General features: G+C 42.1%; 2 protein-coding genes across 13 annotated transcripts; both read left to right on the top strand.

The window, feature by feature from the left end:
- Positions 1-969: 969 nt before the first annotated feature.
- Positions 970-6,646, top strand: srsf5b (serine and arginine rich splicing factor 5b). 2 transcript variants are annotated; one of them, XM_084030673.1, is made up of 8 exons: positions 970-1,088; positions 1,359-1,509; positions 2,024-2,094; positions 2,186-2,299; positions 2,616-2,685; positions 4,050-4,123; positions 4,271-4,378; positions 5,127-6,646. In XM_084030673.1, exons 2-8 carry the CDS (start codon positions 1,384-1,386, stop codon positions 5,461-5,463), a joined length of 900 nt encoding a protein of 299 aa, XP_083886799.1. In that variant the 5' UTR covers positions 970-1,088; positions 1,359-1,383; the 3' UTR covers positions 5,464-6,646. The 2 variants fall into 2 exon arrangements, with proteins under 2 accessions (XP_083886799.1, XP_083886798.1); XM_084030672.1 differs by having other exon boundaries at positions 2,613-2,685.
- Positions 6,647-13,664: 7,018 nt separating this feature from the next.
- On the top strand, positions 13,665-25,141 carry max (myc associated factor X). 11 transcript variants are annotated; one of them, XM_084030879.1, is made up of 5 exons: positions 13,665-13,826; positions 14,134-14,160; positions 19,304-19,411; positions 21,450-21,573; positions 23,507-25,141. In XM_084030879.1, exons 1-5 carry the CDS (start codon positions 13,791-13,793, stop codon positions 23,692-23,694), a joined length of 483 nt encoding a protein of 160 aa, XP_083887005.1. In that variant the 5' UTR covers positions 13,665-13,790; the 3' UTR covers positions 23,695-25,141. The 11 variants fall into 11 exon arrangements, with proteins under 11 accessions (XP_083887005.1, XP_083887004.1, XP_083887003.1 ...); XM_084030878.1 differs by having other exon boundaries at positions 21,438-21,573; XM_084030877.1 differs by having other exon boundaries at positions 21,435-21,573.
- Positions 25,142-25,219: the final 78 nt, after the last annotated feature.

Genomic DNA, 25,219 nt, shown 5'->3' with positions numbered 1-25,219 from the left:
CTAAAGCTATTCCTACTGTGCCGTCATTATATGGGCACATTCCTCACATTATAGTACCTCATGATACACTTACCAGCTATAAAATATCTACTTCATCAATTCAAAATCAATCATTTACCAGTCTAAAGGGAAGGTATTCTTGGTCAATGGCAGTCAAAGTTTATTCTTTTATTACTGTTTTCTGGTTTGTGCTGCTGTTTATGATTTGACTGCAGAATGACCTGCCTGGAGCAGTCATAGGCTAACGTCTTTAAAATGACTTAAAGCCAATTTTGGACACATGCTCTTATGAAGAAAGAAAAAAGGTTGCTCTTTCTGGCTGGACTGGTTTATTATAATTTGTCCTGCTGGTATTCTGTCTTTGTCGCTGAGTTTTATTCAGCAATAGCTGCTGTACAGTATGAGATACATTCTTCCTCTCTGTAAACTAACGTGTGATAGACACCTAGTGGTCAGAATTAGAAACGGCATCCATAGAAATGACTGTTCTGGGTATGAGTGACGTAATGATCGGAAACCCTATGGTCACCCTTCGGCATTCTTCGTGTTATGCAGCGTCACCCTCCGTCAGGTACCGGAAACCAGAAACTATATATATATATATATACACAGTATATACATTGCTAATAAAGTCTGTATTGTTTTTTGTGACTAAAAATAATACAGACTTTATTGACAATTTTCTGTATGTATATAATTATTATAATTAATATTAATAATACAATATTGTTTAAACGTGTAAATTAATGTCAATTATCTGACATGCAAATGAATGCCTCATTTCGATCTAATTAGAAACGCGTTTCTTCCTTTTGTTATTGGAGGTAATTTGAAAAAAAGAGAATTAAGATATTGCTGGGGCCCCTCGGGTCCCTTGCACTGTTGGAGTTAGCTAACTCCAGAAGGTGGCGGTAGTCCTCAAAGAAGATGAAGAAGAAGAACAAGAAGACGAAGAAGAAGGAGAAACGACCCCCTCCCTCCCCCTCCTTCTTTTCCGTGCCCTAACTGAACGGTAGAGGCTCCATTTTGTTTGATTTTACGGTCTCCCTCGACAGGCTACGAGGAACGACTCCAGGACCGTTTCAAATGTACGTGTACAGCGCAATTTTCGTTTTGTTGTTAAAATACACGCTACCTGTCTTGTGTGAATACCGCTAGCTTAAATTGGCGCTGAACACTGCTCGAGGAAACAAAAACATTTGGCCGTTAGGCCCCACACTTGTCTCGTTAGCTTGCTAGCCAAAAAAAAAATGACACAGGGCGAGTAACGTAAATGGGTGCGTTCGTCGCCGTTATTTGTCACTCTCCGTCTGAAGCTGCATGAAAATAACGTGTGTGACTTTTCCGCCTGTTTGCAGATAACCGTCAGCAACGGCATCAACCATGAGCGGGTGTCGTATTTTCATCGGCCGTTTGAGCCCGTCGGCCAGAGAGAAGGATGTGGAGAGATTCTTCAAAGGATACGGCCGCATCCGAGATATCGACCTCAAGAGGGGCTTCGGCTTTGTGGTGAGTCGCTACAGCTGCGCGGAGAGATGGACCTCTGTCGCCCGTGTTCAAATGACGATTCTAGCCGTTTGCACAGCGTAATTTAATTTAACAAGTGTAATGTGTGTGGCGTGGACCCGTTTAAGATTAAGCATTCAAGTTTCAAGGTCAGTATTGTTATATTCACAACAACCACAGAGAAATCTCAAATGCATTTAGATATATTCTATGGCAGTCACATGCAAATTGAGCTTAGATCCATCCTATGTGTGCTAAATGTCTTACTGACTATTGATACGTATGTATGGACCCTTTGGTGAATGCTATCGTGCCATCATGCGATGCACAATAGCATTCACAGAACCTGCACAACCCTAAGAGCACAGATCTACCTGCATACAATGAATTAAGAAAGGCTGTACCACTATATTACAAATAGATTGGTGCTGCTCTCCTCACACATTTAAGAATGATACGCATGGAGTTGATCAGGCACGTTAAGTGTTGTTGTAAACGTTGTGTCTGTTTGTTGTAGGAGTTTGACGACCCTCGAGATGCAGAAGATGCCGTTTATGAGCTTGATGGCAAAGAATTGTGCAATGAAAGGTAGGAATTTGTTGTAAATGTGTTAAAAGACTTTAAAAAAAACAATACTGATCAACTGAACATGTATAAATGTTCCTTGCTGTGATTTCAGGGTAACCATTGAGCATGCTCGCGTACGTCTGCGTGGCGGGCGTGGCAGAGGCGGCGGCAGTGCAGGGGGACGTTTCTCTGATCGTTATGGGCGAGGCTCCCAGAACAGTCGGAGGTAAAGCTTTGACATCAGTCACACGTTTTGGTAACGCCGGGTCATGATGGCAGATAAGTTTCACTTCATGGCATTCAAATGAGGAAGGAAATGGTCTCAATTTATATGTAAGTGTGTGGATTAAATGGCCCGGTTTTGGTGAAAGGTAACTACTGAATTATTGCAACCCATGTTTATAATGGCAAGGATCATTGACATTCATGAACTAGCCTTGCTGTTGACAAGTAGCTATTGAGAGCCCTTTAGACTCTGCATATCTTTACGTTTTCAATCAGTTGATTAAGTCTTTTTTCATACCCTTACCTTGTTTCAGCAGGAACCCTCCTCCGATGCGGACTGAGAACCGCCTGATCGTGGAGAACTTGTCTTCTCGCGTCAGCTGGCAGGTTCGTTTTGCCACATTTTTGTTACACTCAGCTAGTCTCTGCAAGCTGCAACACCACAAATGTTATCAGCTCAAACAGTCTGCTTCCAACAATACACACATACGATTGTAAATGTTCATGATGTTAAAAGACATAGAATCTTTGGAATCAAATCTATAACTTGCTAATATGTTTAAGGAGTCAACAATTTTATTGTGCTAAGGCCAAATTGTTAAATTAAATAATGGCCGCTCTATTAAATCTGCATCTCATGCAGTTAAGTAATGACTTAAATAGTAGTAACAAGAAGAAAACACATAATTTGTTTCTTTTTTTCAAAATTTTAACCAATTCTCCACCCCTTTATTTGCCAGCCTGACTGTTGTGTCATATGGAAGAGCTCGCTTATGGTGGAGTTAACCCCTTCTGGGTCCTTCTGTCTGGGTTGAGCCTGTGGTGTCAGCCAGTCTATCCTACTCCTAGTTGATGCCTGCTGGTCTTGTGAGCGCTCGCTCCACACTAGAGGCGCTGGCGGCCCCTTCGCTCGCTCGCAACGCCCCCTGTCCACGGCAGGGGGATGACTGGTGTGTGGCTGAGAGCGAGCGAGAGAGAGGAAACAGAGAGTTGGCAGAGAGAAAGGAGAGGGAAGAGCGAGAGTCGATGGTGATGGCGTATTGATCGATGGTTCGTTAATTTGAGGGGCTTCAGTCGATCGATATCCCCCCTCCCTACCCCTTCTGGTGTTCCCGCACATCGCGAGAGAGAGAGAGTGTGAGTTCCTCCCAGGTGCCCATGGATATAATCTGCTGTTATCCCGAGGTTATGGTGGGCTTGGAGAGCCTGCTGCCCACCCAAAGGGTTTCGCTCCCAGGTAGTAGTTTCCTCTCTTCCACCCTGTTCACTCTCTTTACTGAGGCAGGGTGCCGAGACGGGGCGGTCCCGGCTTGGAGCCCTGTGCCCTCCTTGCCAGGGAAAATGGGGCTCTGGATGCCAAAGGCTGCCCAAGTGGAGCCACTGCAGTTCAGTTCATGCAGATGGTGTTCATGTCTCTGTAGTTTTAATGAGTCCAAGAATCTAAAACCTTTTGCAAAATACTTTTCCCTGTAGCATAATGTACAAATTTGATATTACCTGTAAATTGGCAAACATTATATCTTAAGTAAACTTTTGTATTTGTTTTCTAAAGCACACTTTGTTGAATGCCTGGCTGATTAATCCACCTCCAAGGTTCTTGGACTCATCCTCCTTATCTGCAGTAGCTTGTGTAGTCCTTTCAGACAATCTTAACAATCTCTCTTTTTGGGATTAATCAGTACTATTTCATGTCTTCTGCTGTACTTGTATCCTGTGCCTCTCCATAAGTTGACTGATGTTTACATGTGTAGGACCTGAAAGATTTCATGAGACAAGCTGGAGAGGTGACATTTGCAGATGCACATCGTCCCAAGCTCAACGAAGGGTAAGACCATTATCTCTGTTGGCATTAATTGGCTTATGAATATCACGGCATGTGCTGTATGTACCATATCAAGCTAAAATTGCTATCCAATTTAAGACGAAGCACATCTAAGATTGTCATTAATATCGTCTCATGTTGTTTTTACAGAGTTGTTGAGTTTGCCTCTGGCAGTGATTTGAAAAATGCCATGGACAAACTGTCTGGAAAGGAAATCAATGGCAGGAAAATCAAGCTCATTGAGGCAGCCAGGAAGAGGTGAGCTGTCATTATTGGCTGCACATAAATGATGGCTTTCCACTCATATTTCTGTTTTTTTTTTTTAATGACAATAAGCGCTAAGCTTAAATGCATGAACAACATGGCTCAAACATGGCTAGAAATGGTTTATAAGTTTTATTCAAGCTGTTCTGATCTGTAATGTGCTGTAACCGTGCTGTTGGGAAGCATTGATTGGTTGTGAATGTATAAATCTATTGTTTTTTTTTATTATTACTGTGCCACGAACGTGCTTTTCAGAAGAGCATGGTTTTTTTTTTAACTCCTCAAAAGTCACAACACTGACACAGGAAGCCCTCTTCTGATCATAACAGATCTGTGGGGTTGAATGTGATCATTTAATGTATTTAACACAGCGTAGGTTGACCAGATACACGCTTTTACGGCAACATCCTGTTGCGTGAATTTATGGAAACAAAGTAAAATGGACATATTCAAAACAGAAACCATGACAGTGTGCAGACTTGGTGAAGTAGGAATTGTTATTGGGGACAAGTGACTTTTTAAATTTGTATTTCTTTAGGTGCTTTACTGTGAGAGAAAATCAAATGTGACAGCAGCACAATTAAACCTGAGAGAAAGCAGATTAGGATCAATTTGAATGATAGATTATATAGAAGTACTTGTGCAAATGAATTCCATTCCATTCCGTGTATTATGTTTTTTTACTATGTGTTACAGTAATGTGTATTTAACCTAATTCTTCTCCCTCTTTTCTCTTTCACAGGTCTAGAAGTCGTTCCCGGTCTGAAAGCTCCTCTCGCTCACGGTCCCGTTCTCGCGGTCGCTCTCCATCTCGGTCCCCGCGACGCTCCCGCAGCCCCGCCCACAAGGCCCACAACCGCTCTCGCTCCCCCAGTGGCTCCCCTGTCGGCGGCGCGTCCTCACCATCCTCAAAATCAAAGGAGCCGGTTAAACGGTCGTCAAAGACGAGCAAGTCTGGCACGCCACCCTCCCCTCCGCCTGCCCAAAGAGCCTCCATGTCGCGTTCCCGCTCTCGTTCCCGCTCCCGATCTCGCTCCCGATCTCGGTCTCGCTCTCTTTCTACTGACAGCCAGCGCTAAACGCTGCGTTTATGGGAACCCACATTAGAGACAGCGTGATTCAGCAGGATCAGGAGCTCACATGATCCCTTCTGAATGCAGAGACAAGAGATTACCTCGAGTAAAGTTTTTTTTTTTTTTTTTTTTTTTTTCTCCCCTCTCTGGATCCTCATAACCATCCCGAAGCTTTTTACATTCACCAACACACCCTTAGACAGTCAAATACTTTGCCATTATAGGGCGTTTAAACTAAATAAAGTAAAAAGAAGACACTTGTTACAGTGATACTGTTCGTGTCCCCCTCTGTGTGTTTACACCCAGTGAGTCCTCAGCTCCATCCGACTAGGCTGCAGGTCCTCTACTGCCGTGTATCTCCTTGCACACGCCCGAGTTAACCAGTGACAAGCTTCACATTGTGGGTTAGTAAAGTAAAAAAAACTTTTATAGTGAAGTTTTAAAAACTTTGAAGAGGTAATCTGTATTTTTTCGTTTTTTGGCAGCACTGCGATGCTTTTGATAAGTCGTGTGACCACTTTACTTTTTTGCAGTTCGTTTGCTTGTTTTTACTCATCAGTGGGAGAAATCATTTTCCACACTTTTTGTCCCGAAAGCTTGTTTCTAAGTCCTTACACCTCTTTTCCCCGTATTTTTCCGACTTTAGTTACCACAACTGGCGTGCGTGATATCTATACCTGAGGTTGCTTGCATGTGCTTTTTGTTTGATCAAGATTTAGAAGCGTATTATTGGCATCATCAGTATCAAGAACACTGTACAATTGTGCACATGGTTGCAGCAGTTTAACAACTGTACAGTAAATTAACTGTTAATGTCATGGGTATTCAATTTTCATGTTGACTGTTAGAACTTTTATTTTATTTTGGGTCAACACTTTGATTTCAACACTTTAAAATGATGTTGCTTATATAATATAGCATTGTAATTAAAGTTTTTTTTTTCAGTTTAGGGTTTTGTGTACAGCATTGAAGACTCATGTTTTACATAAGTGTATAATGTAATTCCAAGAATGCTTGTTGGTGCTGTGTCTGATGTTACTGTGGTTTAAATGAATGTGTAGAACAGTTTGGAAAAAAAAAATGCAACATTTTTGTACGTACGGATTTTATTTTCAGTGAAAAAAATACGATTGGCGTTTGTATGGTGTAGGAAGACGGTGGACTTAAACAATAAAACATTTTAACTAAATCGTTGATCTTGTGCTCATCCGTGCTTTATAATGCTGTTTGGTTGTGTGTTTATCATTTGCATTGCCAAGTGATTCATGACCTTGTTATAGAGTACATCCACTTTCCTTTGCACAAATGTATACATCTTCCTTGCAGTTCTATACTGACATAATTGTGCCTTGTCTTGTCCGAATACTTGTTTTGACTCCAACTTTTGACCTCTCTCCACCTTTCTAATAGTTCTTCTCATGGACTCAATCACCTCTTGAATTTGGGGAACCACACCTGGTACACCGAGTTTGAATACCCAGAAAAGACAGTTTCCATGATGGCAGGAATCTCTGCATAATGCTGGCAAGGCAGCTGTTACCATGGCAACACTTGAAGAAGAAAACAACAAGTGTTTTAGATGACATTTACAAACTAAGAGCTTACTTTATGTTATCAATATTATTCTTTATACAAAACTAATTTTAATGGGCATATCATGTTGAATTTGTCAAATTAGTTAGGTGCTGTTAATTTCTCCAGGAGGAACAGTTAATTAGTTTAGAAGAAGTTAAAGATGTCAAAACTCATCTACAAAAAGAAGTCACCTACTGTGGCGTCACGAGGGATGTGCTCTGGGCATAGGGATGGACGATATGGCCTAAAATCCATATTGCGATATACATTGCAGCCTCTTGCGATAACGATACATATCACGATATATAAATTATATTAGAACCATTTCAGAACAGGTTACATAGACCCAGCCTAAGGAAAGCCAAACTGCTAAATGTATTTAAAAAAAAGCTATTTAAAATAATGTCACCAATGGTGCGAGGTTCTTTTTCTAAAAATACCAGCAACAAAATGATCACCACCGTTAACAGACCAGCATTTCTCAGTTTGAATAATTTATTAAAATGATTTAAAACAGCAATTAAAAATGTTTAAATAAGTAAAAGGGGCTAAAATTCTGTCCTGCGATGAAGTCCGTAAAACAATGGGGTAGGAAGTACTCAAGTCTTTGATGGGGACACGGAGACTCCGGCGGCCGTCGATTTCTCCGTCACGGCCCTTGTACTCCCGCCGCCGGTAAGACAGGAAGACAAGCGCGCTATCATCAATGATAGGCACTACCAACACTGGCACACACGGAGACTTCTCGGCTCAGTTTGATTCTCTTTCCTTCACTTGGCTGTTTTGAAGCGTTGAACCAAACTCCGCATCTAGAATGTACCTGTAGTGAAATATACCTAGTGAGTAGAATAGCAATGAGGGCAATGGACAAGGACATGAGGAATACAAATAATGCAATGTGTCGATGAATATCTTCAATAATGAAGGTAATGTACATTTAATGTACAGAAGTGTTCATGTGATCGATATGATCGACAGGGTTGTTGTTGCTGGTTGAGAAGCCTGGAGGTAAAATGTGTTTGTGAGTCTGGTAGTAAACGATGGTACCATTTAGAGTCAAATCGACTGTATTTTCTTGGGGTCAAGCACAATGGGACTTTAATGCTGCCAGAAATGATTTCAGATAATCTCCTTCAGATGAAGTCAATGAAGAGCGGTTACATTTAAGAAAGACAGAAATCGAATGTATTATTCTATGTCTATATTTTGGTTCAAAACCCAAATATATTCAATTTACAGCGATTTAAAACAGAAAAAATCCTCACATTTGACCAAAATGAGGATATAGTTGTCAGGTCTTGTATTTTCTTTCATCGCCACATCAACCCTTTAAAAACCTGGCGTCAGGCTCAACTTCCCCTTTGAACCTTTGGTGGCACCTGAACAGCACGATGAGCAGCAGCACCTCCATCAGCTGGAAGGCTATGAAGACCATGGGGAACAGGAACAGAGGGCCCACCCTCTCCGGGGGAAAGGCCAATTTCAGAATGGTGAAGCACAGCTGGTTGTTCTGACTGCCTGTTTCCATAGCAATTGTCCTCCGCGCCCTTATTCATAAGTCATGGATGCATAAAGGAAGGCTCTTTACTCCCTGACATGCCTAACACAAGCCTGTCACCGTGCGTTTTGATCAAATAACGCACGGTTGGTTGAGTCTGAAGAGCTAGGCGGAGCTCCGATGGCCACGAGGGGAGAAGACTGTCGAGATGGAGCTTCCTATGGCGATGCTGGTGATGATGCTGATCACCAACACACCAAACAGAGGAAACAGAGGCCTGCATGAAAACAGCAGGGCATGATACAAGTTGGTTTTAATTGCCTTTCATTGTGATTTCTTTATCATTTATTAAAGGAGATATTAAATGTTTTTTTCTTGATCACCTGATTATATTCCTTTGTGACATATCTGACATCCAAAACTATCAGAAACACTACGTGACATCTTTATCTCATACCATGAACATGCTATTCATTTGCCACTGATTATAACTTCTCCTATAAAAGATATTGTTTGAAATGTTGCCAGTTAACAAACAAATAGTAAAAACAAAGTTAATAAACAAAGAATAAATCACAATGCCTGCGTGTGTTGTAAACCATTTAATAAATGTTTATGTACAAATGTGTTGCCATAGAGTTGCCATATATATATATATATATATATATATATATATATATATATATATATATATATATATATATATATAAAATAAGATAACATTTTTCAAACAAATAAAAACACAGAGGAAAATAATATTAAAACTGTCAAGAAATCTGGACAGAACTTGTGTAGCATGTTTCAATAAAAGTGAAGATCATAACAATGCGTTTCCTGCATGCCGTAAGGCTCATTTCCAATCAAATAAAAAAAAAATCACCAATACATATTCTTGTTTTACGTTAATACGTCCTCCTGCCACAGGTCACTTCAATCGCTAATCTGTTGACAACTAAAGGAAAAACCCAAAGCACCAACTTTTCTTCAGCACCTCACTCTCAAATCAACCCCTGAGTTTTTGACCACATCCTCCCTACTGGCACACTTGCATGCTGTGTGCACACACATGATCTATTTTGCACCTGTGTGAAGAAACAAATAAAAAGAAGAAGATGACTAGATTCCCCACCAACAAACACATCTCCCTGCTTCGGGTAAAAGTGACAGATTCATATTGAATGTATTGTGTTGTTTCCTGTTGGGCCAGCGGTTCCGCTTCTCTTTTCTCTGAAACAGAATCGACTGTCTTTCCTGTCAGTCACCCATGACACCTGTGTGTTTCTGGTTCGGTGCCATCTAGTGCAACAGTTGAGTTCTGCAGCTCCGGCATCACACGAGAGAGAGGTTTAAGGCCTCACATCTGATCTAACTGACGTGGAAAACGCAGAATAAACCATAGAGCTATGCGATTCTGTCCTTGTGTTGTAGGAAATATGTGTGTATACAATGAGGCTCTGCAGCCAATGCCTGGAACATATTGTATAAATGTTTACCCCCAAGAGACAACAATGTTCATTCCACATCACAACAGATTTTTCTGTTACCGGTGCCTCAACAATTGAGAGGAGTAAATGTTTGTTTTTGGATTACTTTTGACAGGAAGATCCTTCACTCACAGTGACATTTGCTGCCAAAGAAACGGCCTCAGGATGCGTCAAGAGGAGAAAGTTAGAAACGAAATGGCCGATTATGATCTGGCTGGTCGGCGACAGCATTCTGGCAGGCCAGCTGATTAGCTTTTGCCAAGTACACACTCACGCATGTGATCACAAATTACATGCAGATCACAGATTGTTACAAGAAAGCTCATGCCAAGGTTCCTCATGGATTAATAATGAATGGAAGAGGAACTCCTTCCCCATGCAGCTCTGTGCCAGGCATGGAGACTTCTTAATGCATTCCTTATGGGACATATTTAGATTAACATTACAAGTAATGTGTCGCTATCCTGTGACATCCACGTATCTGAGTCACACGGGTTAATTCAATATAACCCATACAGTAACAATGCATCTGTCAGTTTATCAGAAAAAAAACCCAAGTACATTTAAAACACCAAATTGAAGTGTAGGTGTAAACTTAAAATGATGTAATCTGAAATGTTACTATAGCTGTCAGACAAATGTAGCAGTTTAAAAAAAAAGTACAATATTTGCCTCTGAGATGAGAACGGAAATACTCAAGTAAAGTACAAGTACCTCAAATGTGTACTTAAGTACAGTACTCATTCAAATGAAGAACTCAAGCAATGTCCAAACTTGTTCCACTCAGTTTTATTTACTTATTATTTCTTATTTATTTATTTTAAATTCTGAATTAATTTATCGTTTGGATACTAAAATATCTCAATACGTTTATGTATTTTTTGGTGAAATTAAATGAATATGCAATAAACTATAATAATATAATAAACAAAGAAGTGTTTGAACAGAACCAGCAGCCATGGGGGAGCTGACAGACACTGAGTTGGCCAGATGCTTACGCTTGAAGCCTCATCAGCCCAGGTGAGTCAGCTCTCAAAGGGATCTAGTGGAAGAACTGCACAGACTGCATTCTGTGTGGCGTGCTGATTAATAAGTATGTTTCACAAAGAGTTAACTGTGTAAATAAGAGTATCACTGAACAATGAAACCCTGGGTTTGTCATCCTCCGTTCCAACAGTGCAGTAAACTAGTCCACGTTCCACAAACACATAATCAGTAGCGCTCTTGAATCACACACTGCTCTAAATACGAATCTCTATCAAGCATATCATGTGTTGCATTTCAAAATAAAGTGGTCATTAACAAACAGACGGTACCTCAAAGATCACACAAATATCAGTAAGGAGAGAAAATCTCACTTTATTAACTGTATTACTGGAAATACATAGACGGTGTATTTTAGTTTCTATGTGTTCTATGTAAGCAAGACACCAAACATATTATAAAGATATAAAGATGTTATTACCCATCACTTGTAAGTTCACTTCCTAAATGCTTCGGCTTATGGAAGACTGCATTTGTTTTCAAATATCAATCCACAAAACTACATTACGCTCGCCGGAGGCGTTTCATGAAGAGAAAGTACTCGACCCTTAATCTGATCATATATCTGACAGTGCACCCCCACCGCCTCTCTCTTTCATAACTTGTGAACTGACAACAATGGCCAGGCCCTGCATGGGGCCCTTCCAATGTACTCTGCAATATTCTGGAGGGGGACAAAAGGAAGGCTTTCTAATGGTTAAACAGGCTGACCCTGTAAGGACATTGGGGGAGGGGAGGAAACCTCCGCCTAGAATATTCAGCCTCTATAATTAAGTACTTCACATACCTGGAATTTTTACTACTTTCCCCCCTTCTTGCCTCAGCCACAGCTAATCAATATCTGAGCCCCCTGCTGCCTGAATATTATGGACTTAAATGGTGCTAAAACACTTCATAACTCAGCTCAGGCCTTCGGGGGGAAGGCTGTGGCAAGAAGGCGGATGAGAAAAATCATGGTTTGTGTGAGCTCTGCCTCATTATCATATTTTTTCTGTTACATTACCCGTCCCTAGAGGTCGTTTTAAATGCAATTGTATAGCACACGTACAGCCAGATGCTTTCTTGCTGTCGTCCATGAGGACAGAGAGGCTTCACTGCAGCGGATGCATTATTAAAAAGCCTGGCCTTATTGTGTTGTCGTCCTTTCCATAGGCTGTAGTGTTATGGACCATGTTTCTGGGTGACCCCGTTTGGCTCCACTGCAGCGGGACATACATTATGATTCTATAAAATGGTGGATGGGGTGTAAAATTGGCAGGAGGACTAGAGATAGAGGTTAGACAGGAAGGAGTTGTTAATTAAAGAAGAGATGGTAGTATCAAGGTCAGTGCAGGTCTTAAGCTCTGTGTCTGCATGCAGGGCAGGGTGTCGCCCGCAGCTGCTGTGGCCTCTTGACCTGCCGGGAGAATGGATGAGGCTGCTACCAGCTTTTTTTTTGTACACATTTACTGATCCACTGTTGCAGTGCAAAATAATCCACACTGTAAGCTCCTTATCCACAGCACAATTTTGTGCAAAGAAAGCACCACAGCAGATTATTTGCATTTTGTCCTGAGACCAGTCCACAAACTACATCTCTATTACATGTATATAAAATAATCTTCATGGTATGTGTTGTGTAAAGGCGTTGCATGCATCGTGGTTATAAATCAGATTTGTAAGGCAAGAACCAATGATAAGTATGTGATAATTCTCTTCATTAATTGTTTGGTCAATGAAACATCAGTAAATAGTTAAAAAAGATGAACGTCAATGTATCCCAGAGTGCTTGTTTTGTCTAAAAGTCCAAAACCCACAAGATATTCATTTTACTGTTATAGAAGACAAAAAAACAACAACAACAAACAAACAAAAAAAAACCCCAAAAAACACAAAATACTCACATTTTAGGAGCTGGAATGTTTGGCCATTTTGCTTGTAAAAATACTTAACAAGTAATCAACGATCAAAAATACAAATTTTCTGTCATTGGGTTTATCAATTAATCGACTCATTGTTTCAGTTCAACAAATATTATTATAGCAATGCAGTTATAGAAATATAGAGCTGAATTATAGGTGATAGGAGGAAGAAAACACGTGATTGGTGCACATGTGTAGGCTGTTGTATCTGGACCTGAGCGTGTGTGTGTGTGTGAGTGTGTGTGTGTGTGTGTGTGCGTGTGTGTGTGCGCGCGCGTGTTTCTTAAACGCTTTCTTCAAAATCCACGTGTCTCAGCCATGGCCTTATTTAGCTCCTCTGACACGCAAATATGACTCCAACTACAATTCCCATTATGCGTCTCAGGGGAAAGACGCTGTGACGTCACAAGCAAGCTGACTCCTGGGTGTTGTAGTATACGCGTAGACGTTGCTTTGTATTTTAATACAATTTGAGGAACTCGCTAACATTTCCATCGCTCGTCACTTCACGAACACCTCGCTTTGGACTAGTCTACGTTAAGAATCCTCCAATGACGTGAGCTTTTTTCTCTTAACGAAACGCGGAAAAAATGCCCGAGTGACAACATTTCCCACACGCCCCGCCCGTGATATTGCGCATGCCCAGTGTGTGTGTGTGTGCGTGTGCGCGTGAGCGTAGTCACGTGGAGGAGGTAGCGTCCACCTCGGCTCCGTCCAAACAGAACGCGAGCGTTTAGCAGTCTGTCTGTTGGAGCGCCGGTTGGTGCTAAGCTGATTCATGGTGTTTTTCTAGCCGCCCGTCCCTTTAAACTAGACTATTTTAATTGAAGAATGAGTGATAACGATGATATCGAAGTCGATAGTGACGTGAGTATGGCCACTTTCTTACCTTTTTATTACGGATGCTATTTTGCTAGCTGACGATTTAGCTGAACTAGCGGCTCAGCTAGCGTTAGCTTCCGATAAGCTTGCTAGCTTCTCTGTCTTGATAAGTATGTTTTCGTATGTGCGTGTGTGCGTCCGTGTCGGGATTCCTGTTAATTGATACGCAACACTAGCATTTCTTGCGTCAGAGCATTGTAGACCTGCTAAATGTTTTTACTCTTCAACGAGACATGAAGATTTGCTGAACAATTATGGCTACAATTGTACTTTTTGTTCTGTTTCTTTGCAGGAAGACTCGCCGAGATATCACTGTGTGGTGCGTAATGCTGGGGGGGATTTGTCCAATGTCGGAGAAATGTTTCACTGTTGCAAAGTTAATCTATCCATCACATTCTGCTTATTATTTTTCATTATTATTATTATTTGTGTTGGTATTTAATCGAGGTTACACTGTGGAGGTAGATGTTGCTTGAACGAGAACGTGAATGTGCTGCTCTCTGCCTTGTGGAGCGACTGCAATTATTAATTTGAATATTTGTGCACGTCATCCTCCTCTTAGTGCATTTGATATCAGCGCAGCGATTGTTCCTCGACATCGGCGATAGCCGTGCATTGCAGGGTATCCCCCATCCTGTCTGTCCGCGGCCATAGGGAGACGGTGACACGATAGCTATATTTAGACCAAAGCTTTATCCCGCTACAAAGGCTTAATTGTTGGATGTTTATTATTTTCCCCCGGTCAATACAAAGCTGTTTGTGCTCGTTGGCAGCCAGTTAGCCGCTCCGAGTCGCCCCCCCCCCCCCCCCTCCTCCCCTGGCGGTTCACCTCACACCACGGGGGTTCCGCTCGTGATCAGGTTTTTGTGTGTGTGCAAATTACACATCTAGGTCATCTCGGTAAAAGAGAGACCTCCTTTTTTGCGTTTATGCTGCATTCACGGTGATGATGGCGGATGTGCGGGGAGAAAAGGTGTGGAGAAGGGGTTGTTGCATACTAGCGGAGCAGCGGCAGCTCGGGCGAGCCTTCGTGTCAGGAAGGGGTGCTGCAGGATGTTTTCCTGTGTTGCAGCCAGTGATTAGAGCCATCTTCCCTCCACACGCCACTAAAGGGCTGGCAGCCTAAATGAATGACGTATGTCTGCATCGCATACCAGCGAGAAAAAACAACCCGCACGATTCTGCACAGGCTGCACAACATAACGACCTACCTCCAGAATTTAAGTGCAGAAAGGCATTCGGTACATTATGGTGTACATTATGGAATATATATTAGTGATATTAGGATAGAGGATGTTTCCCCCTGCTGGTGGCTTCAAACAGGCCTCTTGATCATTACATTTGCTTCCACCGTAGAGCCACACGACAAACTCAAATCTGATTTCAGTTCACTCAGTATTATTTAATTCGATAACTGCAGCAATAAGCATACATTTGTATGTCCCGATAGATGCTTGTGTCGCTCAGAGTCAGACAGTTCCATATATCATCTTAAATGATAGAGAAAGAGACCTTAAAATGCACATCCATACAAACGGAGCTGCATGATTTGGGGGAAATATTTAGTAGCGTGGACGGCAGCCAGCTTTCCCTTGCTTTCATATCGTCAGTCAGGCTGTGTACTTTATAATTTAAAATTGCATTTTGTAAAAGTGGAATTTTAAGTAAGCAAAATCTTTTAAGCACTATTCGCGTGGCAGACATTGAATCCTTCATCAATATTCTGTCTGTTGTGTGATTGTAAGAACGGAGACTGGCCGTCTTCATTATGTTATAGAGCTAAAACTTTGAGTTGATTGGCCAAAAATGTATCTGCAACAATTTAAATCGATGAAGTCGTATTATATACAAAACCGTCAAAAATATTAGATTCTTAAAAGTGAGTAAATTGAATAGATTTCATTTTTCTAATGGTTTGTTTAAACAAAACGGTTGTCTTTTGTGGTGGACTTTTTTTTTAAACTATTTGCTGCCATTTTATAGACTAAATAAAATAATGAATTAAGAAGCCAGATTTATTTGTAATCTAGAAGAATTTTTTAATACGTTCCATTCTATTTTTGCAGCAGTGGTGTCATTCACCCACTGGCGGTTCTAGTTTATTGGTGTTTTCACCATTATTAGTATAAGAAGGTTTTCCATGTGCTCCACCAGCCCGTCAGAAGTGTAGCCTTTCATGCAGAGAACGTGAGACGGCCATCAGTACCGAGGAAGCGGCGGCTACCAGCTCTATCGCTGAGCACCTGGAGCAGTTATGTAAAGTGTCGTGGTCAGGTATGAATAGACGGGCTCAGCTGGCGTGGCCTCCTAGGCAAGCCAGCAAAAGGTATCGGCTTCATGATGAAGCTGATAATGGTTGCACTTAGGTAACTGGACACCTTTTTCATGTGGTGTCTGATGTGTTTAACTCGGATACCGTGCAGCTAGGGAGGCACCAGAACATGTCCGGGTGCAATTAGCTGCATTAAAAAAAGGTGTATAGATATCAGTGAACCGTCACAGGATCTGGCTCCCGTGATTTTGCTACACCGTTCTGGAATATGTTCTGTATCTATCTCAGGGTGTGTTCGTCACGGTGAAGTTATAAAGTAATTAAATTGCTGGATTATAAACAAAAACACTTCCTGTTGGGGTCGTTCAGACATCCGATAGATAGATAGATAGATAGATAGATAGATAGATAGATAGATAGATAGATAGATAGATAGGTGTGTGTGTCATTTGCTGTGTGAAACAGAACATCTGCCCTCTTCATTCGAGTTCATTATAGTATAAAGACTAATATAAGTTGGTATGATTTTACCTTGAGGTGGCGATATTTAGAAGTAGCCCATTACATCGTGCCCACAATATATCACCCAGGGCACTTAACGTCTATAATTGCCAAGTAATTGTGTATGGAGCAGCTCAAGAGAGTAGCCCTTAACTACATTCTGGGATCTTAATTGCATTTCAACGACGAATGATATTAAGTACAGTGTCTGATAAAAGATTGGTGTTTTTATGGGTGGAGAAAAGGCCTCGCTTTCAGCTGATCACATGCTCAAATGAGATCAACACAACTTAAAATGTCATGTCCAAGGAAAAAATACATAAAGCACAAGCAATGTGTTGTGTTTACATGGGATATAAAAAATACACTTAACAGTGGAAGCAAAGTCTGAAGTGTACTTTGTATTATATTACAATTTAGTGTCTTCAGTTGTTGTTGGATACAGGAAATCAGTCACGTGTACTTCCTTTACTTTCCATTCACTGAAACGGTGCACACCACAATGGCTGCCAGACTTGTGATTGAACAGGCCTTCAAGTATCAGTAAATAGACGGATTGGAGCCTCATCCTCGTGGATTTGTTTCTCCTGGATCGTTTGTGGCTCTTGTGCAATAGGCCACAGGAGCAGCTGTCACCATGCCAGCCAGATTTATCACAAGGCGAGCGTTGAATTTTGTTACGGTGTCAGTTTCATATGTGTGGACTTTAGTCTGATGGTTAACCTTGTGCGGCTTGGTCATTGTCCCGTTTCTTTGCATCACATTGCTAAATATTTGCTTGAATTCGTTACATATGTCGGTAACTGAGTCACGCTCAACACATCGGCCAGGCATGTCTTAACCTGTGCATTGTCTCACTTGTAGCTACTTTGTTTTTTTACGTCATCCTCAGACAAAATGAGTCGGATCATACCGGGTCATGTGACTTCTACTTTGTCTCCCATTTGCCCAGAGGCAATGCCGTGACCATGCAGCCGTGCTGTTTGATTACTAATATTAAAATCGGGGCCTCGCTTTGTTGGAGGCGTATGAAGCTAGATGATCAGTCGAGCTTGTGCTGGATTTGATTGGGCGTCGGACTTAATGTCTCAGCCTGGTGACAGCGTGGATTAAGCCAGAATCAGATGTGATTGGAGGCTGTGGTTTGTTTGGCCTAAAAACAGGTCGAACTACAGCCAGCAATCTGATCTCCTGCCTGCCTCTAGTCATGTGATCATGGCAGCCATCTTATGTCTTAAAAGTCCAATGAATGTGTGATTGAAATTTGGAGGCTGTTTGACGCTGTTGTGTGTTCATTGGGAATGTATAAAATGAGGATTCGGTGGTTATGTTGAAGCCAGTTCTTTTATTTGGCAAAATGACAAACAATGTGGTGTGATGCCATGCAGCACCCTCAAATGATTTATGACCAATTTGGCTTATTTTGGCTCCAAAAGTAGCCACGCCAATTGCCATTTCAGGAGGCCTTTGTCGGCAATTGTGTCGTTTAATTCGGCGTAATCCTCATCCAACATCTGCTGTTCTCGTTCGCCCACCATCTTACTCCATCTGAATGGCTTGACTTTGGCCCGGACATGAATTTGAACGGCCGCCCCTGTGTGCTCCTGCAGAGAGGGAGGGACAGAAATGCATTGGGAGGGGTTGGCTTTGGGCCCCAATGAAGAAGGGGAGTCAAAGCTCAGGAGGGGGCCACAATACAAAAAGGCCACAGAATGCAGCAACTTCTAGTGATGAAAGTTCAAATTGGTTGACAGTGCAGTTCACGTCTGCCATTTTTTTGTCTCTGTTAATCTGTTAGCAAAGTAGTTTTTAGATTTACTAGTTTGTTAATTTGTTTTTTAAGATTAAATTTAATCTACTGACTGGCTACAACAAAACATATATAAGGTGGTTATTTTCTCTCCTTTGTGGTGCATCTGAGTGCGACTGACCTCACAAGGTCTCCACCAGATAACAGCATCCATATCAGCTATCGGCTACTAACGCAATAAGTCATTTTTAGTGTGTTTTGGCTTCATGTTAGCCTCCAAACGTCAATATTTAACGTAAATAAAAGCTGTCCTCGGGAGTGTTCTTTAAGGTCGGTTCTTTTTGGTTGAGGGTTGGTCGATGTCGTAAATTGTAAAAACATAATGCAACAAAAAATAATTACACGAAGCATGAGCTTTTTTTGATTAGAAACTAGCAGAAATTAGGGTTCGATCTGTGATTATTTTTTCGAAGCATAAACGCCACTCGTAAGGAGTTTAATTTCTGTCTTATGTGATCGTAAATTGAATGTTGTGGGGTTTGGACTGATGGTTGGACAGAAGAAGCATTCATCGATCTGTCCCCTTTGGCTTCAGACATTTGTGATGAGCATTTTTCATAATTATCTTTAATTCAAGAAAAATAATCAGCAGATTAGTAACGAAAGTCATCGTTATTTAGAGCCCTGGTGTTATCTTCCTGCTATGTTATCTAGCTAGTCATTGTTATTAACATCTAATATGATGGACCGGAAGACATAAAAAAAAAAAGAAGAAGAATATATCCATATATGTATATGTATGGGGAATGATGATTACGAGCGTGAATGTGTTGTAATGGCAGCAGAGCCGTTTGTGTAGGTGGACCAGGGACACCCGCTGTCCCCTACCCACGCTGCTCTGCTGTCAGGCTGAAGGCCTTGTGACTCTTCTCATTGCAGGCAGACAAACGGGCACACCACAATGCGCTGGAGCGCAAACGTAGGGACCACATCAAAGACAGCTTTCACAGCCTCCGGGACTCTGTCCCCGCCCTGCAGGGAGAAAAGGTTGGTAAAGCTCAGCCTGCCAGTCCTCCAGGCACACGATGTTCAGGCTCTCATGTAAGGAATCTTTTCATATTTTGTGTTTTTATATAAGGTGAAGTATGTGTTGTGTGTGAATGTGACTGCTAATGATACTGGATGACTGCATTTCTGCCGTGATGTCATTTTTTGTGTGAATGTACTGCATGTATGTAGGTGTGGGTGTGTGTGGTTGAAGGGACTGGGAGGAGGGCAGATGGTGGACGAGTGCAGATTGGCAGCAGTGAGACAGTGATGCAGTCTAAATCCTTGGACCAGCGTCAGGAAGTTATTATGAGGACATTTTGTTGCTCTTTTCCTGTTTTGACATCCCTGACATTGAGAGTACCTCTCTGGCTTCAGTAACTGGGCATACATTAAAAGACCAGTTTGCTTAAGGGGATGACGTGCGGGTTGTTTGCTGATCATCTGTAAGGAGTGTCGCGTTTCAGCTGCCTCGGTGCTCGACCCCCACCTCCCTCCCAGGACAGTCCCTCTGTAGCTCCGTTTAAGGGCTTGTTTTTCTTGTGACAGGAAACAGAATATGGAGAGAATGCGAGGGCTGGGTACCAATCTCAATACTTGTTGTTACAGACTGTATTCGTCTGTGGTATTAAGTTTACTAGAAACCTTGGAAGTTGGAGTTGTATATCTGCTCAGACCTGATTTCATTTAGCTAATTTAACTTGCGTACGTGCGATGCCTGTTGTTCAAATTTTATAATATTGATCTTGCAGCATGCCCACATTGCACCAGATTAGACAAAACGCTCACCAGTGATAGTTATCGTTAAATGAGTTGTGTCCGGCCGTAATATTTTGATCTGTGCTCTACTTTTGTGGCTTAAAAAAAACTTTTATATGACATAACGAGGTGGACTTTGTTTTAGATGATAACACACTGAAGGGAACCAGGGTGTTGCTATTACAGAAACATGGATAGCCCATCCAGAATACTAATGGAAAATGTCAGATGATACCCAGCCCTAATGAGAGCAAATCTCCCCGATGCTGCCAAATAGCTTATGGTCACAAGGGAAGCTTTATGACAACGCAGTATTAATTAGAGATGGAGCAAATGTTGGATTTGCAGCTAGTCAGTTAACGGGCTGCAGCAGCATGTTTGTGTGCTGTAATCAAGGCACACCCTGACAGTGATGTGTTGGGGGATGTTTACACGACAACGTTTTCAGCATAATACGACAACTGCGTTCACAGGGGCTGCAAACGAAAACTTTTGAATGCTGGTTCCAGGGCGAAATATTGTCAACTAACAAAACCAATCCGTGGTAACGGTGACAGAGCGTGTTACCCTTTTGTTACAGTTCCCATACACACTGGTCATTTCTTAACACGTTATGTGAATGACTTTAAACAGAAATAAAGATAAAAAAAAAAAAATTAAGATAATTGTTTTTTCTCCATTTAAATGTCAAAACAAACAAGCCTACAGTTTCACCCCCTACTCTGCCTCTGATTGGCTCAGTCCATGGTATTCCGTCTTCACTGTATGTTGGTGGGGGAAAAAACAATACGATACACACATAAACAGACCAGCTAAATGTTAGGCGCACCGGTGCAACCAAGGACATTTTTAGCCGCACTTCACAGACTTTTGGTTGCATGTTGGCCATGATGTTTGTCACCACACTGAGAAAACAAAGCAATTGTACGCATGATGGATTGAGGCTCACCGGAAGGGCTATCTATTAGTTTCACCGCTAACTACTGGCCTGGCATGCCGCAGCATTTAAGGTTCGTTTTTGCAGATCTGTGTGCGTGCGGATCGTTTTCAAAACAATGTTGTCTAAACGCGCAACTTTTTAAAAATGCTATGGACCAACATTCCCATTCTTAGAGAGGCCGTTGTCGTGTAAACGTAGCCGTAGTTTACTTCTGAAGTTGCTCCATACTGCAGTGTTATGATATGACGCACGTTTGTGCAAGAAATGTCATAAGAAGTCTGTATATATGTGTCATTGCTTCATTTCTGCATGTGTCACTAACAGCAGTCTGCCAAACAGGCGTCTCGAGCTCAAATCCTAGACAAAGCCACAGAGTACATCCAATACATGAGACGAAAAAATCACACGCACCAGCAGGACATCGACGACTTGAAGAGGCAGAACGCACTGCTGGAGCAGCAAGGTAACAAAGCTACCGTTCCACTATCACTTTGTTCTTCCGGTTCTGAGAAGTGAAGCCAACACGGAAGTGTCTTTAACCTGCATTGTTTCTGCTGGCCATCAGGGGGCGACTTCTCTGGTTGCAAAAAGAAGTCCGATTGCACGGAAGTCTATGAGAAAGGCTACTCCGCTTGATTTACTGCTTTGTTTGTCAGATCCACCTGCCGCTCCTCCAGTTATGATAAAACGCCCAACTCGAGGCTTAAAAGAATAGTCCACAAACCAATGGGTGACGACACGATGACTATGTCCACTTCAGTCTATGAGTTGGGGATACACATGGTTTAGACTGGAGGTTTAGACTGTGTATTACAATTTTGTTTCCATAACCTCTGTGCTCGTATGTGGTGGTTGTGGGGATTCAATCAATGCTGATAGCGGTTGGGACTCCCATGATCCTCCAGAAGAAAATCAAACATGACCTGCTCCAGCCAGTGAGAGTGAAGTGCAAGAAGGGAGGGCAAGGAAATGCCATGTTTGTTTTAGTTGTGGTGATCGTAATGATAAAATAGCTTTAACAGTCCCCATCTCAACATCTCAAAGTGTTTTGGCCACAACAACATGAGAGAAATGGAAAGCGGAAGTTTAACCCGTTATCTTAGATCCACCAAGCTCCTATAACTCGGAGGGTTTTCTCTTCAAAGTTGGCAGTGAGGCAGTGGCTGAGACGCATGCAGGGCTGAAGCCTGAATTAATTATTGATTGTTGTTTTTTTAATTTAGATTTCCCCTTTTACAGCAAGGAAGTAATATTCTTGATTATTAATTTCAGCCACAGAAACGCATCCGTAAACTCAGGTTTGCGGCAAAACACTTATTTCATGGTCTCGTAGTATAAAGTCCAAGCATTTATTAACCTTTTAACCTCTTACCATTTGGCCCTCTTCTTTTAGAGGGGTATGTGCAGCTAGCTAGTTATTAAATACTAATGAAACAAGCACCACTGTGCCTCAGCATTAGCAGTGTTTTGCATTTATTACCGAGTACAGCAGAAGAAGCCAAGGTAAATGTATCAGATTCTTTTGATTTAAAAAAAAAAAAAGAAGTGATAATAGAAACCAACTTTAAGAAAATACTTTGACTTTAACAGCAGAATTAAGCTGCACCTCCTCGGTGGTACTGTCGATTCTGGGGTAGTTGTTGTTTACGACAAACTGGATGTGAAGAGGAAGCGGTTTGAGGTTTACTTCCCACTCAGCAAGTTGGGGTTATATATGAATGGATGGTGCAACAGAAATAATATCCATTTTGCATTCTCTGCAAATCTCAGAGGTCAGCACTGTGAGGTCTGTGAGGTCTGTGAGGTCTGTGAGGTCTGTGAGGTCTGTGAGGTCTGTGAGGCCTGTGAGGCCTGTGAGGTCTGTGAGGTCTGTGAGGTCTGTGAGGTCTGTGAGGACTGTGAGGACTGTGAGGACTGTGAGGACTGTGAGGACTGTGAGGACTGTGAGGACTGTGAGGACTGTGAGGTCTGTGAGGTCTGTGAGGCCTGTGAGGTCTGTGAGGTCTGTGAGGTCTGTGAGGTCTGTGAGGTCTGTGAGGCCTGTGAGGTCTGTGAGGTCTGTGAGGACTGAGGACTGTGAGGTCTGTGAGGTCTGTGAGGACTGTGAGGTCTGTGAGGACTGTGAGGACTGAGGACTGTGAGGTCTGTGAGGTCTGTGAGGACTGTGAGGTCTGTGAGGTCTGTGAGGTCTGTGAGGACTGTGGTCAGCGGCACACATTTGGTTTGACGAGATTTTTGCCCGGTCTCTAGCCCGAATATTTCTTCACTATCTTTTTGACATCCACCTGTCCATCTTTCTCATCTTCTTCCTCCATTCATGTTTGTTCTTGTGTGTGTGTGTTGTATGTGTGTTGTGTGTGTGTGTTGTGTGTGTGTCCGTGTCCATGCCCATGCAGTCCGTGCTCTGGAGAAGGTGAAGGGCTCCGCCCAGCTCCAGGCCAGCTACTCGTCATCTGACAGCAGCCTGTACACCAACCCCAAGGGCAGCGCTGTGTCGGCGTTCGACGGAGGCTCTGACTCGAGCTCCGAGTCGGAGGCGGAGGAGCCGCCCAACAGGAAGAAGCTGCGCGTGGAGGCCAGCTAGAGAGCGGAGCGGCAGAACAACCCGGGCCAAGATTTGAGGCAGTGGGGCACAAAGGAGGGCAAGAGGAAATGCAGCCTTCAAAGCTCTCGAGGCTCATCGACCACTCCCCCCCTCGTGCTAACGGCAAAAACAACCACCGCCGGCCTCCCTCGCCGTCCTCCTCGTTTTCTCTCCTCCATCTGTGGGTAGGCTCGCACTGGAGACTCTGACCACTCTAACCTCCTCACACCACAATTGTCTCTTTCCACCCGATCTCCAAGTACAGGAGGGAGTAAGTCATCAGGGTGGAGGATGACTGCTTCAACCCATGAGAGCTTCAGGTCCCCCCCCCCCCATCCCCTTGCCTTCCTTTTTTTCTTTTGCTTCTCTGTCATTGGTATTTCCCCCCTGGCAAAATCTACAATCCAAAACCCAAAAAGTGGCAGCTTGGCTACTTAAGGACTTGATGCTTTTTTTGTACCCTCAATAAAGCCCCTCCTCCTCCCTGTTTGTTTGTTTTATTTTTTTTATTTGGGGGAAGGGGGGAGGGGTGCGCCTGGCAAACTCCAAGCACTGCTATATTATATATATTTTTTGTTTTGTTTATTTTGTTATTCTTGATAAAAGCCTGTTTAGAATTTACACACACACACACCTAGATAAAACGTTCCAGAGAATTTTACCTTTTTAATATAAAAAAAAATGAAACATTTGTAGCCTACTTTTTTCCACTGAAGAATGTGAAGATGCTTTCAAGCAAATGTTAGTGATACCCACCTCAGGCCCACTGGATTACAGATGTTTTCTGCCTGACATGTTTGTTAACACGAGAATTAAAAAAAAAAAAGAAGAGAGAAAAACATGACTCCTTTTGTTGAAATTGATGTTTTGAAGGAGAATATTCCTAAACTTGTATCGTATTTTGTCCTTTAGCTTGAAGTAGTGAATGACTTTAGGTGGCTGAATACGTAAAGGCATCTCATTTTATATATTATAAAGAAGCATTGATTGGATGTTTTCAAGTTCTAAAAGTATGTCATGCATTTTGTAGTAATCTCACGAGTCATGGGAAAATACCAATTTGTCACATGTAGTTTTCCTTAAGGGTATGAAATAGGTATTGAATGTCAAAAAGGTAGCTCCCGTCTTTTGCAGTACAAGGAAGTGAAACGATTCCCTGTCGATGTGTTGTGCTTTACACAGTAAAAATCAATGTTGCTGAATTCCCCCCTCCCCAAGAAAAAAAAGGAAGCATTTTGTGTGTCTAGGAAACGTGTGTGTATGTATATTGTTTCCATTTTATTCCCATTTAGGAGGATACAATTAGTGTAATAGGTATTTTTTTTTTTTTTGTCCGATTCCATTCCATGGAAATTACAAGTATGTTGTACATACTGCCAACAATTGTCTTGCAAGTTGAGGCCTACCTTTACTATGAGACTATAAAATAAACTATTTTATCCTTTAACTGTGCTCCTTGTGGTTATTTAGCCGTCAGACCGGAGTTATAAAATGGTAAACGGCTTAATAAGCAGTCACCTTATCT

This window comes from Eutrigla gurnardus (genome assembly GCF_963514095.1).
Source record: "Eutrigla gurnardus genome assembly, chromosome: 16".
Taxonomy (NCBI): domain Eukaryota; kingdom Metazoa; phylum Chordata; class Actinopteri; order Perciformes; family Triglidae; genus Eutrigla; species Eutrigla gurnardus.
Note: the sequence above shows the minus strand (reverse complement) of the source record. Positions and strands in the feature narration are given on the sequence as shown.

Excerpts from the sequence above, each read along its gene's own strand:
- srsf5b (XM_084030672.1), top strand. The coding sequence starts at position 1,384 with ATGAGCGGGTGTCGTATTTTCATCGGCCGTTTGAGCCCGTCGGCCAGA. Across the intron at positions 2,300-2,612 it reads GGCTCCCAGAACAGTCGGAG|CAGGAACCCTCCTCCGATGC; the intron begins GTAAAGCTTTGA and ends ACCTTGTTTCAG. Across the intron at positions 4,379-5,126 it reads ATTGAGGCAGCCAGGAAGAG|GTCTAGAAGTCGTTCCCGGT; the intron begins GTGAGCTGTCAT and ends TCTCTTTCACAG.
- max (XM_084030869.1), top strand. The coding sequence starts at position 13,791 with ATGAGTGATAACGATGATATCGAAGTCGATAGTGAC. Across the intron at positions 14,161-19,303 it reads CGCCGAGATATCACTGTGTG|GCAGACAAACGGGCACACCA; the intron begins GTGCGTAATGCT and ends TTCTCATTGCAG. Across the intron at positions 21,574-23,506 it reads CGCACTGCTGGAGCAGCAAG|TCCGTGCTCTGGAGAAGGTG; the intron begins GTAACAAAGCTA and ends ATGCCCATGCAG.